The 16,232-nt window shown below is 37.2% G+C and overlaps 3 protein-coding genes across 4 annotated transcripts in view; 2 read left to right on the forward strand and 1 right to left on the reverse strand.

The window, feature by feature from the left end:
• The first annotated feature begins 138 nt into the window (after nt 1-138).
• On the forward strand, nt 139-3,871 carry LOC107680409 (glycosyltransferase 8 domain-containing protein 1-like). The gene is made up of 8 exons (XM_016476298.1): nt 139-395; nt 610-648; nt 1,196-1,294; nt 1,380-1,590; nt 1,669-1,777; nt 1,875-1,959; nt 3,182-3,294; nt 3,614-3,871. The coding sequence occupies exons 2-8, from the start codon at nt 633-635 to the stop codon at nt 3,869-3,871; spliced, it is 891 nt and encodes a 296-aa protein (XP_016331784.1). The 5' UTR covers nt 139-395; nt 610-632.
• A 54-nt stretch (nt 3,872-3,925) lies between these two features.
• Nucleotides 3,926-8,009, reverse strand: LOC107680445 (guanine nucleotide-binding protein-like 3). The gene is made up of 11 exons (XM_016476329.1): nt 7,944-8,009; nt 7,721-7,779; nt 6,380-6,520; nt 6,105-6,224; nt 5,948-6,028; nt 5,689-5,824; nt 5,497-5,600; nt 4,971-5,106; nt 4,759-4,846; nt 4,401-4,578; nt 3,926-3,955 (listed from the first exon to the last, which is right to left on the reverse strand). Exons 1-11 carry the CDS (start codon nt 7,954-7,956, stop codon nt 3,926-3,928), a joined length of 1,086 nt encoding a protein of 361 aa, XP_016331815.1. The 5' UTR covers nt 7,957-8,009.
• A 334-nt stretch (nt 8,010-8,343) lies between these two features.
• The window catches only part of LOC107680444 (protein polybromo-1), a 29,122-nt gene continuing 21,233 nt past the window's right edge, over nt 8,344-16,232 (forward strand). For both annotated transcript variants that reach the window (XM_016476327.1, XM_016476328.1), the window contains exons 1-12: nt 8,344-8,468; nt 10,636-10,783; nt 10,983-11,080; nt 11,214-11,361; nt 11,487-11,633; nt 11,748-11,858; nt 11,939-12,007; nt 12,092-12,190; nt 12,277-12,362; nt 13,375-13,466; nt 13,579-13,795; nt 13,867-14,008. In XM_016476327.1, coding sequence (XP_016331813.1) covers nt 10,646-10,783; nt 10,983-11,080; nt 11,214-11,361; nt 11,487-11,633; nt 11,748-11,858; nt 11,939-12,007; nt 12,092-12,190; nt 12,277-12,362; nt 13,375-13,466; nt 13,579-13,795; nt 13,867-14,008 — 1,347 coding nt within the window. In that variant the 5' untranslated portion in view covers nt 8,344-8,468; nt 10,636-10,645. The remainder of the gene's footprint in view (nt 8,469-10,635; nt 10,784-10,982; nt 11,081-11,213; nt 11,362-11,486; nt 11,634-11,747; nt 11,859-11,938; nt 12,008-12,091; nt 12,191-12,276; nt 12,363-13,374; nt 13,467-13,578; nt 13,796-13,866; nt 14,009-16,232) is intronic.

Genomic DNA, 16,232 nt, shown 5'->3' on the forward strand with positions numbered 1-16,232 from the left:
AGTTTGATAAAATAATAACATTGAGAAAGAATGTGTGTAACATTCAAGACTCCAAACAATCGACTCGTTCTGTGAAGGGGGCGGTTCGTTTAGTGTGTCAGGCCAATGAAATGCTCCTTCACAGACCACACTCGAATTCTATTGGCTCTTGCTGCTGTCAGTCTTTGAAAGGACAAAAGCAGACGAGTCAGTACATGAAAGTTTAGGAAATGTCGTTCACTTAACAAGATTCACTCGCTGCGGTTGTGCTCTATCACTGTAGCATATGTTTCAGTGAAAGGTCTTTTCGGCTGTGGCGTGTTCTGTGCAGGACTCAAGGGTAACTGGACCTGTTGATGTTGAGTTGGCGTTTTGGATGAAGAGCCAAAGAGAGTCCAGACATTATAACTAAGCAGGTTTGTACACCGGCATTTTTCACGGTTTTGCCTTTCAACAGTTTTCAAGTTGCTTCTTTGCCAAAATGCATTTTGTTTGTATATGCAGTATTTTTTTTCCTTGTGTGATTTAAATTTTAACCTGCTTGTTTTATATTCCAATTAGTCCTCAGTTAAATACACATTTCTGTTGTTTTCTTTGCTGTTTACTAATTTAATGTTTGCTTTGATCCAGAATTGTGCTGTTGCTCGAGTGCCATGACTGTACGCAGAGGTGAATATATTTTAATATAGTTATAGTTAAACACACAAACATTATATATTGATATATACATTGTATGTACACACATACATATATATATATATATGTATATATATGTATGTGTGTGTATGTGTGTGTATGTATATATATATATATGTGTGTGTGTGTGTGTGTAACAAAAAACAAAACAAAAACAAGCTGTGGATCATTCAGGTAACAACACAGTATTAACAATCAAGTGTATGTAAACTTTTGAACGGGGTCATTTTTATAAAGTCAACTATTATTTTCTCTTGTGGACAATATATTTTATGTGAAATATCTGATTCAGGCCAGTACTAAATAAAAAATAACATGCATTTTGTATGATCCCTCTTTTGGTCAAATAAGTAACATTTTGCAGATTCTGCAAGGTGTATGTAAACTTTTGATCTTATGCGTGTGTGTGTGTGTATATATACAGTATGTGTGTATATGTACAGTATGTATGTATGTATGTGTATATATGGCAATTACTTAAATATTTGACAACTTCTATTTGACATCTTGTCTTTCCCAGTGAACGTGGTTATTCTTGTTCTGCTTGTCATCGCCTTTTTAATTATTTTGCATCGGAATCTGCTGAATCTCAATGATTTCCTGAAGCAAGAGAATCCAGGTATGAATATATTAATGTTAGTGAAGTTTAAAAGTTTTTTTAGCACGAAATGCACCCCCTCGCTGATTTTCCTGTGCGTTTGCAGACACAGCGTCTGGGATGGTGCTGCCCTTTGAGACGGACTTCCTGTCGGATCATAAGGTCATCAGGACAGGAGATGAGATTCCAGTGGTCATCACCGCTCCAGAGGAGAGACTGGGAGCTACTGTCACCGCCATGAACAGCATCTACCGCAACAGCAAAGCCAATGTAGTATTCAGTATAGTGACACTAAATGAGTCGGTGGTCCATCTTAGGTACACCTTGTATTGCATTACAGTGGTTTATTAAAGTATGTAATGTTTCATGATTAACATGATTATTTCTCATTCCAGAACATGGTTGAGTAAGACTGACTTGAAGCACAAAATTATCGTATTTGATCTGAAGATCCTCACAGGAAAGATTCCTACTGATCCTCAGAAGGTGGAGGCAGTGAAGCCGGTAATCAATCGCAAGTGCTTCTATTTAAATAAGACTGTTTGGTGTTGTGAAAATGGAAATGATGTATTGTAACTATGTATGTATCTTATTTTTCTAGTTGACCTTTGCTAGATTCTTCTTGCCTGTTTTCTTGCCGGAAGCAGAGAAAGTAATTTACCTGGATGATGATGTTATTGTACAAGGTAAAGTGCGTAATTTTATAGTTTGTATTTTTTATAAACCCCAGAATTCTAGTTTTGTCCTTAGGGGCATAACCAAATTTTTGTCCAATCTAATAGTCTCTAGAATCATAGACTGTATAGAAACATGGACGTAGTGTCCGTGACGTCACCCGTAGATTTCCGAAGAGCGTTTTTGAAGCTCAAAAGTGGGCGGAGGCGGCCGTCGCCATCTTGGCAGCGCGTCACCGCGCGTCACTCCCGGATAATCAAAAATGGGCAAAGAGGCGGGAGCAGGTTGCTGAAGCCACGCCCACCTAGCTCGACGGTGGTGACAGCAGCGGCAATCCACCTGTCACTCAAGTGGCCACGCCCTTAATTATGCAGAACTTTAAGGCTTAATATAATTTAAACGGATGAGTTATAAAAAAAATTCACCCCCCTCACAGTTGTCATGAAGGGCAAAATTAGCTATATAGACCAAAATCTTTTTTTGAACCAGGCTGTAAACATGTTTTTTTCTGTTGTAAAGTTGTGCATTTTAACATGGGGAGTCTATGGGATTGACTCACTTTTGCAGCCAGCCTCTAGCGGCCAGTTGACGAATTACAGTTTAAGTCACTTCCTTGTTGGCTTCAGGAGAGAGAGCGGGAGGTTGCCGCTTGTCTAGAATAAGAAAAACACCTGTCCTCGCCTCAATTAATTTTTTTTTAAATGTATTTTTGAATATGTAACTTTGTGGAGTTATAAATGAGTAATTATGTTTGAAAGAAAATTTGTAGGGCAGTGGTCCAACCTTTTTGTCCTCTAGGCCCACAATGTTCACAGCAATATTTGAAGGCACTATCACTGCAACATTTACAGGAATTAGGAGTGCTCATAGATGAAAAGATTGAAAATGATATATAATTAAAATGAAAGATTTCCAGAAGTTTGGGGCTCGATTATAATAATAAATATCTAGATTATAAGAAAAATATCAAAAAAGAAATATCTGACACATCTAGATGTGTAGTTATTTTATTGTAAAGCTTGTTTTGTCTTTTCAAAACATTTGAAGTCATCTTGAGCCTCCCTTAGAAGTTTGCTGAGGTCTGAAAATGCAGCTTTCTATATTAAACAATAGTTATTTGTATTTGTTGTCTGTATGCTGCAGAAATAGTAGTAGTTTGATACAGTGCAGTTTCCATTCAAATACAGTAAGTAACCGTAATAAGCATTGATTGTATTCTTTTCTGTGGTTTAGGGGACATTCAGGAGCTTTTCGACAGCAGTATTAAGTTGGGACATGCAGCAGCTTTCTCAGAGGACTGTGACTCTGCGTCCTCTAAAGGCATCGTCAGAGGAGCTGGAAATCAGGTACGATCGTACTGTTCTGATCCAGAATTCACACTGTACATAGAAATTCATCAAAATACTATAACTCAGCTGGATGGCGAAGATGAATGGAGAAAAATTAGAATACAGAATAAGATGGGTTTTTTTTTCTTTAGACTTATTATGCAGTATCTTTCATTATCCAAACACAGCCATATGGTTTTTAAACATATAAACCAGTTTTAACCGTAAGAAATTGGTCATACCACTCAGTGACTTTCAAAGAAAGTTTTCAGAACATATATTCCATTACTAGTTTATATATTTACATGGATTTGCATATTTATTTTACATGATGCAGAACAGCTATATTGCTTTTCTGGACTTCAAAAAAGAGGCGATCAAGAAGCTTGGAATGAGAGCGAACACTTGCTCGTTCAATCCTGGAGTCTTTGTGGCCAATTTAACTGAGTGGAAGCAGCAGAATATCACCAGCCAGCTTGAGTTCTGGATGGAGCGCAGTGCCAAGTTAGTTTGTGTTCTGCTGTTTTATGTTACTGGAAACTACAACATTCGTTCGTTCAGAAAATGTATGTCATGGCTGCCAGCTCTGTGTTAGGAACGCCTCCTTTCTGCAAGAAGCCTCGTTTTTTTGGAAAAGGCAGTCAAGAACTCAGTCTGGGACATTATACTGTAACATTATCTGAAAGAGACACATGAGAAAAGATGCTCTTACTGTATGAGCTTAAAGAGAAATAACCCCCTTAAAATACAGTAAATTGACTCCTGAAAAAGTATTTCCACTGTTGAAGTTTTGCTACATTCTATGAAATGCCCCTTCATTTTAGAAACTGGACATAAGTGATGTTGATGCTTTCAAAATGAATAAATTCCATCCACTTCCTTTGTAACCAATTCAGGAGAGTATGAAGTTTGAGCATTAAAGGGATGTTTGGTCACTCTTATTCTTCAACATTTCTTCTTCCGTGTTAAATAGAAGAAAGAAACTCATACAGGTTTAGAACAACATAAAGACGAGTAAATGACAGAATTTCCATTTTCGGGTGAAATATCTCTTTAAAGCTAACAGACATGAACTTAAACCACAAACCTCCAGTTTGGCTGTCATGAGCAGTGATGTTCCTTACATGCTGCTGATTGCACTGTTTGAGCAGAGTCCTGACCGCTTCCAGTGGACTCTCCTCCTTCTCCTCTACCTGCAGGCTCCTGAGGGCCATCGCATCCCCTGGGCTACTGGGAGCCGCCACAATCCCTGGACTATCAATCATCTTCACCCTCTTAGTAATATGCACTTCCTGCTTGCATCTACATGGAGGGGGGAAGAATGTTATTGCGGCGGTACCTCAATGCCTTGCAGCAGAAATGCATTGTGGGATATGAAGCTCAGTGTTGGATTGATTGAAGACTTCATGCTTTGGTCAGTCCAATACAGTTCATCATGCTTCAAATTCACATCTGCAAGGACACCAAATAGTGAAGCTTTACCTGGTCACTCCTCTCTGCACACCAACATGACACACTCGGATTTCTTTCAGACTATTGATGATACTGCTCTTTCCAACATTAGGGAAACCTAAAGTCAAGATAAAAACAAATAAGAGTCAAAAGAAAACTGATTTTAAAGTTGGATTATTTGTCAGCAATGCCTCTTGCCTCATTACGTTACTGTGGTCCATACAAATGACAAGAAATCTTACCGACAACACCAACTTTAAGCATGGTCTCAGCATCCTTCTTGTCAGCCAAATCAGTAAGCGTCTGTAGGAGACAGTCTCTTCCAAAACATGAAGCTGCTCTGCTGTGATCCAGAACTGCATTAATTCCTCTCTGTTGCTGTAAAATAGAGATTATGAGATGACAATATCTGCCAAGCTTTGAAATCAATCTCTTTGTTGTTTTTTGCTATACTAATGCTAATAGTATAGAATAGTATGAGGTCATTACATTTTTTTTCCTCATGAAATTAATGTTTCTTTAGCAATGAGACATTCAATTGATCAAGTGTCAGTAAAGACATTTCTATTGTTTCAAAGGATTTCGAAGGTGAGCATAAGAGATTTCTTTCAAAAACACAAACATATCTTACTGACCCCAAACTTTTAATTGGTAGTATCTGATCAATTCTGGATAGATTAAAAAGTCCCACCCAACATTTGTTTTTCCCTCATTGCATATCCCGTTTAATTTGGGAATTCGCTGCATTTTGGGATCACATATACATACCACCGTTCTGTCCTGTAGCTGCATTGATGCTTTGAAGAGAAAAGTAGGACACTCAGCTTCAAGATACCGGAGCCATTTCTCTACGTTATCTTTAGGAACAAGATCTATAAAGTAAAAACAGACTTTAATAACCAATTTCCATCTTAGGAACTTCACGACTTGAAGTGTAAGGCAATGCAAGCTGCTGTCTACCTATTTTGTTCAATACGAACAAGAGTTTTTTCGTTCCCTCGTGTTTCAGGACGGTTTCCTCCAGCTGAGGACAGCGGCAGCCCAGAGGATCTCTGGCATCCAAAACCTCCACGATCACGTCAGATTCCTCAATCACCTGCACAAAAATTCAAGCCAATGTAATATCGAACTTGTGAATAACAACTCTGGTCATGCTAGAGACATCACAGATTTAGGAGTATATTATTGTCAAGTGCTGGCCATCAGTTTGTCAACTTGCCTTGTTCAGCTCGCAGCATTTGAATGTTCTAGTGCTTCTCTCTTTAACTATTGCAGCCTTTGCTTCTTTAGCTTTCGCCACCTGCAAATGAACAAAGTTAGCAGTGTTGCTCGAGCCAGTAAGCTACTTATATAGTAACCATTTCTACATTTCTTACCTTTTTAGCTTTCTTAGTTGCAGGTTCGTCTCCAGCACTGGCTGCTTCTTTCTCCTTCTTCCTCTTTGCAGCTCTTTCTTGCTGTTTTGCAATCTTGTTTTGCTCTTTCAGAGTTTCAAGCTTGGAGAACAACACACAATCAGTTTAGTGCAAAGAAGCATGTTCCAGTAACATATGCACCGAACACTGTGAAGTCCAGTTATTAACTGTGCAGTCAATATGTAATATGGAAATATGTGGTTTTGCAGTGTCTGTGGTTTTAGTAATAATCATACCTCCTGTTTTCTCTGCTCAGCTTCTCGAAGCACTTCCTCTTTAAAAGGTGCACTGTTTGGTACTCCAATATCTTTCTTCGGCTTTCGGCTTATCCCTTTCTTCTTTGCCTCTTTCCGTAATTTACGGTTATGCTCCCGAACCTTACAATAGAGGAGGAGTAATAGATTTAGACACATAAGGCATCCGGGACACTTTTTAGAGCATTTTAAAAGACACAAACATAAGCATAAACACTACCATTAAAAGAAGTCACTTACGCTCAAGGATGCATTTATTTGATCAAAAATATTGTGAAATTGTGTTACAATTTTAAATAACTGTTTCCTATTTGAATATATTTTAAAATGTCATGTATTCCTGTGATGGCGAAGCTGAATAACGGCGGCTATTAAGCCAGACTTCCTTCTAATAATGCTGATTTGCTGCTTAAGAAACATGTATTATCATCATCATCACACTTGTGGAAACCATAATGCATTTTTTTCAGGATTCTTTGATGAATATTAAGTTCAAAGGAACAGGATTTATTTGAAATAGAAATATTTTGTAACAATGTAAAAGTATTTACTTCCACTTTTGATCAATTTAATGCATCCTTGCTGAAAAAAAAATAATAATAATTTAAATAAAAAAAACATACTGTCCCCAAATTTTGCATAGTTTGGTATATATGCATACCAGTGTAATATAGCAATGCACAATATATCAAAACCACATTTAATCCAATGCTCACTTATAATATATGCTTAAAACACTAATAATTTAATACAATTTTAATTAATTTGATCTCAATTTGTTTTTCTTTACATACAGTAGATTATAAAGCTGAAACGCATTTGGTAGCATTTGAAACAATATATATTAATGTTCTATTTCATTTTTTATGACTTAATTTCTTTTATTTAGGCAAAATAGTACTGCATTTTAATACTGACAAAAATATAAAAATAATGCTGGCAATAACAATTTAGACCTATTAATATCACCCATAATTTGAATATTGGCACATCTCTAATATAGGACAAACACAAACTTATAACATGACTTTGACAACATATAAATAACTTACAAAACAGTAATGCACTGAAAGTGGAACATGCAAAAATACAGTTAATATATATATATATATAAAAAAAAAACAGTATGAAAAGGTATCACATTGGTACTTGGATTCACACACAGAGAGACACACGCATTTACTAAACCTCTTATCGACACCACAGTAAAAACATGGTACTTTTTGTTAGCGATTTTAAGCTCTAGTTTGCTGACAACAACCAGGTCGCAACCAAAGCCTCTGTTCACTTATATATCGTGCACGGACAGTTAAAACCTCTTACCTTCTTTTGTATTTTGAAGCGTTTGGCGCATGATAGGCGTTTGCTCGCCTTCTTCAACTCTACAAAACAGACACATGAGTTTTGTCAGTGTGTTTTACAACTTCCGACGGCTTATTACGTCCTTATAACGAGCAACTGGTAAATATAAGGATTTCCGTAGGGTTTGTATGGTTAAAGCCATATATATATATATATATATTTTTTTTTTAGATTATATACTCACTCGGTCTCTTCATGTCTATCGATGCTCCAGCACGCGCTCCTCTCTCTCTCACTCACACACACACACACACGTCTGGTTTGCTATCCTTGTGGGGACTCTCCATAGGCGTAATGGTTTTTCTACTGTACAGACCGTATATTCTATTGCCCTACACCAACCCCACACCTAAACCTACCCCTCACAGGAAACTTTCTGCATTTTTAGATTTTCAAAAAACTTAATTCTGTGTGATTTATTAGCTTGTTTACCCGTGGGGACCTCAATTTAGGTCCCCACCGTGACACGAGTCCCCATGAGTCTGTGTGTAATCAGGTTTAAGTCCCCACCAGAATAGAAAAACAGGCACACACACGCACACACAGCGCAGCACGTGTCTCTGTTCCTCACTTCCGCTTCCGCTTTCGCACAGTAAAGGGTTAATTGTTCTCCCTCTTGGTTTTATTTAATAAATCAATCAGACTCCTCCGTGTTGCGTGTGTGTCAGTCCTCAGACAGCTCTCAGAGGCAGCTGATCAGACACGGACGGTAAGGCCTGCAGCTCGCGCGCTGTGTATTGTCTGCTGTTCATGCTGTAATAAAGCGCGAGCATCATCACGCAAAGCGTTGCATGGCCCAGTGCGTGTGAGTGTGAGTGTGTGTGCGTGGCTTTGTTTTTATCCTGTGCTGATACATGTGTCACACAGCTTGTGTCTGCAGAGTCAGACACATAGCGGTCCCACCTTCATCACCAGCATCATCATCATCATCATCATCGTGCTGCAGACACTCGGAACCCTGCAAACACTGTTGAAGAGCATTGGTCATCGGTCATGATAATAAATGCAGCTAATCACAGGTTCACGCAGTGTCTCATAGATGCACATCGCTCATGTATGAGCTGTTATTGTAATTACAGCATAATAAAAAGCAGACAGAAGCCGTGTTGATATGCAGCTTCTTGTGCAGTTTTATTTTTACACACAGTTTCAAAAATGGATATCTTGACTATACATGGATACACATGACTATTTAGACCTATCAGTTGCCACTAATGCTGTTATTAAGCTGGCATTAACAAGCATCACTGCACTTAAGTATTTCTTTAACAGGATTACTGCTACGTCAATAATACTCCATTGTGTAAAAAAAAGGTATACTTGCATTAAATACTGTGATTTGAAAACAATTTCCTGTTGGACCCTAAGCATTTTCCACCAATATCCATAGTTATAATGATTAATGTAAAGAAAATATGATATTTATTTATTTTTGTGATAGTAGTGACCACTTTACCTGAGTGGTTTTGTTTACATTTACATTTAATCATTTAGCAGACGCTTTACATATACTAATTGGAGTAACTATTGTTTTTTAGGGGAACTATGGCTACCATGGCACATTTTTGTAAAAACGACACTGGCAAATGGGTGTCTAGGCATAATAACTCTGTTGGTAAATAGTAATAAAAAGTATTACTGTAGGATTACTCTAAGAAGCTTACTGTTAATTCATGACAGAGACAACAATAATCCATTTGTTAACAAAATACGTCTAATTTGATTTGAAAACACATTTGTGTTGGCTTACCCATGATAAGCATAGTTTCAACCAAAATATCAGTTACTATAGTAATTGTTACTATTATGAATTATATATAAACTAATATTTGATGTCATTCGAAGAAGTTTTCAGATTCTTTGTGAAATGTATTGATTACAGTGTTGGCTTAAATTACCACAATTATATCTAACTACACTATAAAATAACGATAGAAATGTTAACTGTAAAAGACTGTAACGATGCTGTTAATTGGTTGACTCTAAGTTCCCTTAGCGATAACCTTACTGTAAAAAACTGTTAAATGTACAGTTTGTGGAAGTGAAAAAGAACAAGTCATCTTATAATTTACAATGAAAAAATCGATTCCCTGTGACAGCTCAAATTTGACGATATTTTATTTAAATAACTGTGGTAATAGTTTATGTTTGTCAGTTATGTATATTAGGGTTTTATGATACAACTCATGTTGTTTAATTCATGTATAATGCATTGTTTTAGTGTGTGTTACCATGATGGTGTTTAGAATTTGTTTGTATGACACTGTGCACCTTCTACTGCTCCGGGTGTGTGTGTGTTCACTGCTGTGTGTGTGCGCACTTTGGATGGGTTAAATGCAGAGCACTAATTCCGAGTATGGGTCACCATACTTGGCCACATGTCACGTCACTTTCACTTTCTAGTATTTCTCTCAGCTTGCAGAAAAGCTACTTGTGGTAGCTTTGATTGTGATGTAACTTCCTCTCTACCACCTGTGTTATTATGGAGGTTATCAGTATAAGTTACGGGTACACAACATCGTTTAGTATCAGGCCTTCAGCAGAAAATTCATCAGAAAAGCACTGTTGGATTTGCCATATCCAACGATGGAATACTTTTATTTTGTAAATTACAGTTTTAAACTGTAAAATGTGCAGGTTGTAAATGTGTTTACATTTCACTGTATTTTTACTCAATTATTTTGGCAACCCCAGCTGACAGTTTTTTTATTTCTTTTTTTTTTTCTGTAAAACAATATTCTTTTACAGTGTAGTTATGATGGTGCTTTGTTGTTTGTAAGAGCGGCCCCTCAGCCACAAATACTGTACCGCTAACAAATTCAACAGTATTTTTTTCTTCAACTATTTGAGTTATTATGTCCTTTTTCTGTGTGAAGGGCTTTTACAATGGGCTCAAAGCGACGGAGAGCCACTTCTCCGTCCAGCAGTGTGAGCGGAGGAGATTTTGAGGACAGCCAGACCACATCCATACCTTCAACCAGTCGGAAGAGGAGAAGAACCACAAACATCCCCACTGTTGACCCCGTGAGTTCAATTGAGTTTGTGTATTTAATGTCTCTGATATTAAAAAACTGCATAATAACACATTTCCCCTCATGTGTTATGCAGAAATGTGAGTTAAATCAATGAATGGCTCTCCTGATCCTGCCCTCACAGATCAAATGACTTCACATTCTGCTTTAGGGAAATTGCAGATGTTATTCAGTAAGCTTTTCCTTTACAGATTGCCGTGTGTCACGAGTTGTACAACACTATCAGAGACTATAAGGATGATCAGGGCAGGATGCTGTGTGAACTCTTCATCAGAGCACCAAAGAGAAGGTCAGTCACACATTAGAGATTTCTGCCCTTTAACCATTTGGGCAGTCTGACAGCTTTTGATAGTTTACTATCAACTAAAAATTAAATAAGTGTTAACATCATAATGGATAACACAGATAATGCTTCCCTACAGGAACCAGCCGGATTACTATGATGTGGTGTCTCAGCCCATTGACATGATGAAAATCCAGCAGAAGCTGAAGATGGAGGAGTATGACGACGTTGAGCAGCTCACAGCTGATTTTCAGCTCTTATTCAACAATGCCAAGACATACTACAAAGTGTGTATATATCAAATTCTGATTTAATTATTGTGTGTATTAGTGTTTCTTGTATTCTTTCTGTAGCTCCACCAGATATTCACTTATTCCAAAAAAATACACTGAAACCTTTTTTTCCTGTGCAGCCAGAAACTCCGGAGTACAGAGCGGCTTGTAAACTGTGGGATCTGTATATTCGCACCAAAAATGAGTTTGTGCAGCGAGGGGACTATGATGAAGACGATGACGATGACGACTCACAGGAAAACCCTGGAGGGGCCACAGAGGAGGAGGTCAGAAGCCCCAGATCTTGTCTCAGTATTGTCCTACATCTCATGCTTTGGACCTGTACTAATGCGATTTAGATGTGTCCAGACAAATCATTCTGGTTCGTTTTGTTTTTACAGTCTATCTCGAGCCTTAAGGAAGTTCTTGGGCAGCTTCTGGAAGTTGTGCTGATGTACACCGAACACGGGCGTCTCATTAGTGAACTTTTCCAGAGACTTCCCTCTAAAGTGGTAGTCCTCTCGATTTCATTCCAGCACTTGCACAAAAATATCATATTATTATTATTATTCATTTAAACATTCTTTTTCAGCAATATCCAGATTATTATGCTGTTATTAAAGAACCAATAGATCTGAAGACCATTGCACAACGAATACAGGTATCTTGTTTTATGATCATGCTCATATACAATATTGCCATTTATTATGGATTTACACTGAAGCTTGTTTCTTTTTGTCCCTAGATGGGCTTCTATAAAAGTGTAAACCATATGACTAAAGACATTGACTTGTTAGTCAAAAATGCCAAAACCTACAATGAACCCGGATCACAAGTATTTAAAGTAAGGTGTCACTGAAATTCTTTTGATATTTATATCTTAGAGTTATATTCATATTTATTCTCATACTCGTATATGTGAATTTCCAGGATGCAAACACCATCAAAAAGATTTTTGCACAGAGAAAACTGGAGCTTGAACATTCGGAACCTATTAAAAGCAGCATCAGGATCAGGTAAATTATGTTACGGATTTCATGTTACCATAACACACTTAATTTTATTTAGCTAGATATTTAGCTTTAGTCAATGTACCGTATAATATAATATAATATCTAGTATCTATAATTATTATTGAATTATATCAAATGTGTTTTCAGCATCAGGATAAGTTATGTTATGGATTACATTTGACATTACAATGTACACATTACATTTTTACCACAATTTGTTAGTTATATAATATAATACTATTTCTTAACTCTAATTATTATTAAATTATATAATTATTTCCTACCATCTGATATCACCCCTGTCTATTCTTACATTTTAATTTAGTAAAAATACTATTAAATAGTACCAAAAAGCAGCATTGCGTTCTATCCATCTTTTATAGGAATGTAACATTGTGATACCATGTTGTTCTTTGAAGTATTTTTTCAGTGCTGTAATATATAAAACAGTGTTGTGGTTTTACCATCTTCACTGTCATGTGGTGCCACCCCCGTGTTTGGTTTAACATTTTTACTTTTTTTAATCTACAAACAAACATTTATATTCTGACATATGTGACCCTGGACCACAAAACCAGCCTTAAGTGTCAATTTTTCAAAATTGAGATTTATACATCATCTGAAAGCTGAATAAATAAGCTTTCCATTGATGTATGGTTTGTTAGGATAGGACAATATTTGGCTGAAAAAAAATCTGGAATCTGAGGGGGCAAAAAAATCTAAATATTGAGAAAATCACCTTTAAAGTTGTCCAAATTAAGTCTTTAGCAATGCATATTAATAATCAAAAATTACGTTTTGATATATTTACGGTAGGAAATTCACTAAATATCTTCATGGAACATGATCTTTACTTAATATCCTAATGGTTTTTGGCATAAAAGAAAAATCGTATCATTTTGACCCATACAATGTATTTTTGGCTATTGCTACAAATATACCCCAGCGACTTAAGACTGGTTTTGTGCTCCAGGGTCACATATAGTGTTGTATTTGCACTGGTGTTTGTGAACAGGAACAGAAGGTTTGCACAGGGAGACCGACTCTCCTCCATCACTACTGCTCTACAGTATGGCTCAGAGAGTGAAGAGGACGCCATATTAACCGGTACGTCACACATGATGACATCTGTTGAAGAGATGTAACATCAGTATATTATGTTTTGATGTCTCATTATTGGCTTATATAGTAATTAGAGGAGTGTTTGCATGTTCTTAAGGCTCTGTTCATTACGATGAGGGCGAGTCAGAAGCTGACAGCATCCACTCCAGCATGGACATGAGCAACCCCATCTTCCAGATGTACGAGGCAGTGCGGGGCTGTAGGAACAACCAGGGAGAGCTTTTAGCCGAGCCCTTCTTTCAGCTTCCCTCCAGGAAAGATTACCCCGACTACTTCCAGCAAATCAGCCATCCAATCTCCCTCCAGCAGATAAGGTACAGTAGGACAACATCTATGCATGTTCTTCAGTTTTGAACACACAGTGATGTATTTTATCTCTCCTCAGGAGTAGGATGAAGAACAATGAGTATGAAAGTGTGGAACAGATAGACACAGACCTCAACCTGATGTTTGAGAACGCAAAGCGCTACAATGTTCCCAACTCTCAAATCTACAAACGTGTGCTAAAGTTGCAGCATATATTGCAGGTAATGTAAATCCATTCCAAATAAAGACGTTCCAAGTAAATTATAGTAACTCAATAACCAGTGCAGTTGGAATTAATCCTTTGTGCTTTGACAAGTTTCTCAAAGAACAAAAGAGAGTTCAAGAATATTGATTGACATAACTGATTGATAATGATTATTTTGTGTGTACATGCAACCCCAAAAAGTATTTGGCCATTTAAGCCACTCTTAAAAGTGCATGAATATTATTGCATTAGATCAGAGTTCAAAAATCAATTTTGTCTGGAAACAGAACAACTAGTCAACAAATTTGTCTAATACCCAAAACCTGTTAACAGCAAGTCTTGTCTGGTACCAAAACCAGTGTTATGTATTAAAACTGTATTAACAGTCTTCTATCAGCCAAGAAGTTGACTAAGTAAAGCCAAGTGAAGAACAGAAGCAGGAGACGAAGTAATGATGATAAAAAAGGAGCAGAGTTTGTTGAATAATCTTAGTTGCGTCTGTTTCAATTATAAGACTTTGTCTGAAAAACACAAATCCCGCAAGTGTTATTATTCCACTGCTTCAAAACAACTTCCCATAAACCTTTAATTTCCATAAGCAATCCCTCTTATCTCTTATTCATGAAGACAAATATCCCTTGAAACCAACAAAAAACAAATTAAGAAGTTGTTCCCAACATATATTAATGGACAAAAATGTAACTAAAATGACGGAACAAATTAGTACAGCGTGGACACAATGTAACAAGTTGTGCGAAAATATTCTTAATTTGTGCCAACAATATCTTGTGTATTAATTTATAACAACAATATATGTATTATTGTTACGTAATGTGGTTTTAAGAAGAAACTCTATTGAAGAGGAATAGCAAGGAAATATACTTTTAATCACAAGGGCTCAGGAAACAGGAACAACAAAGGAGAAAACCACCATCTACAAACAAGAACTTACAAAGCCTAAGGGAGAACTGAGGGCTTATAAACATGAACTATACTGTATATGTGACCCTGGACCACAAAACCAGTCATAAGGGTCAATGTTTCGAAATTGAGATGTATACATCATCTAAAAGCTGAATAAATAAGCTTTCCATTGATGAATGATTTGTATGATTTGGCCGAGATACAACTATTTGAAAATCTGGAATCTTGAGGGGGCAAAAAAAATCTATCTGCATGGAACATGATCTTTACTTAATGTCCTAATGATTTTTGGCATAAAAGAAAAATCTATAATTTTGACCATACAGTGTATTTTTGGCTATTGCTACAAATATACCCCAGCGACTTAAGACTGGTTTTGTGCTCCAGGATCACAGATAGGAAACTATATATAAGAAACTATATATAGTTCATCCCAAAAACTGTGAACATGCTCCACCAACATTTGACATCCAGAAAGAATCCAGATGCAATCTATATTTGGGTATACAGTGGGTACGGAAAGTATTCAGACCCCCTTAAATTTTTCACTCTTTGTTATATTGCAGCCATTTACTAAAATCATTTAAGTTAATTTTTTTTCCTCATTAATGTACACACAGCACCCCATATTGACAGAAAAACACAGAATTGTTGACATTTTTGCAGGTTTATTAAAAAAGAAAAACTGAAATATCACATGGTCCTAAGTATTCAGACCCTTTGCTGTGACACTCATATATTTAACTCAGGTGCTGTCCATTTCTTCTGATCATCCTTGAGATGGTTCTACACCTTCATTTGAGTCCAGCTGTGTTTGATTATACTGATTGGACTTGATTAGGAAAGCCACACACCTGTCTATATAAGACCTTACAGCTCACAGTGCATGTCAGAGCAAATGAGAATCATGAGGTCAAAGGAACTGCCTGAAGAGCTCAGAGACAGAATTGTGGCAAGGCACAGATCTGGCCAAGGTTACAAAAAAATTTCTGCTGCACTTAAGGTTCCTAAGAGCACAGTGGCCTCCATAATCCTTAAATGGAAGACGTTTGGGACGACCAGAACCCTTCCTAGAGCTGGCCGTCCGGCCAAACTGAGCTATCGGGGGAGAAGAGCCTTGGTGAGAGAGGTAAAGAAGAACCCAAAGATCACTGTGGCTGAGCTCCAGAGATGCAGTCGGGAGATGGCAGAAAGTTGTAGAAAGTCAACCATCACTACAGCCCTCCACCAGTCGGGGCTTTATGGCAGAGTGGCCCGACGGAAGCCTCTCCTCAGTGCAAGACAAATGAAAGTTTGCTAAAAAACACCTGAAGGAC

Source organism: Sinocyclocheilus anshuiensis, unplaced genomic scaffold (assembly GCF_001515605.1).
Source record: "Sinocyclocheilus anshuiensis isolate Anshui unplaced genomic scaffold, SAMN03320099.WGS_v1.1 scaffold792, whole genome shotgun sequence".
In the NCBI taxonomy this organism is placed as follows: Eukaryota; Metazoa; Chordata; class Actinopteri; order Cypriniformes; family Cyprinidae; genus Sinocyclocheilus; species Sinocyclocheilus anshuiensis.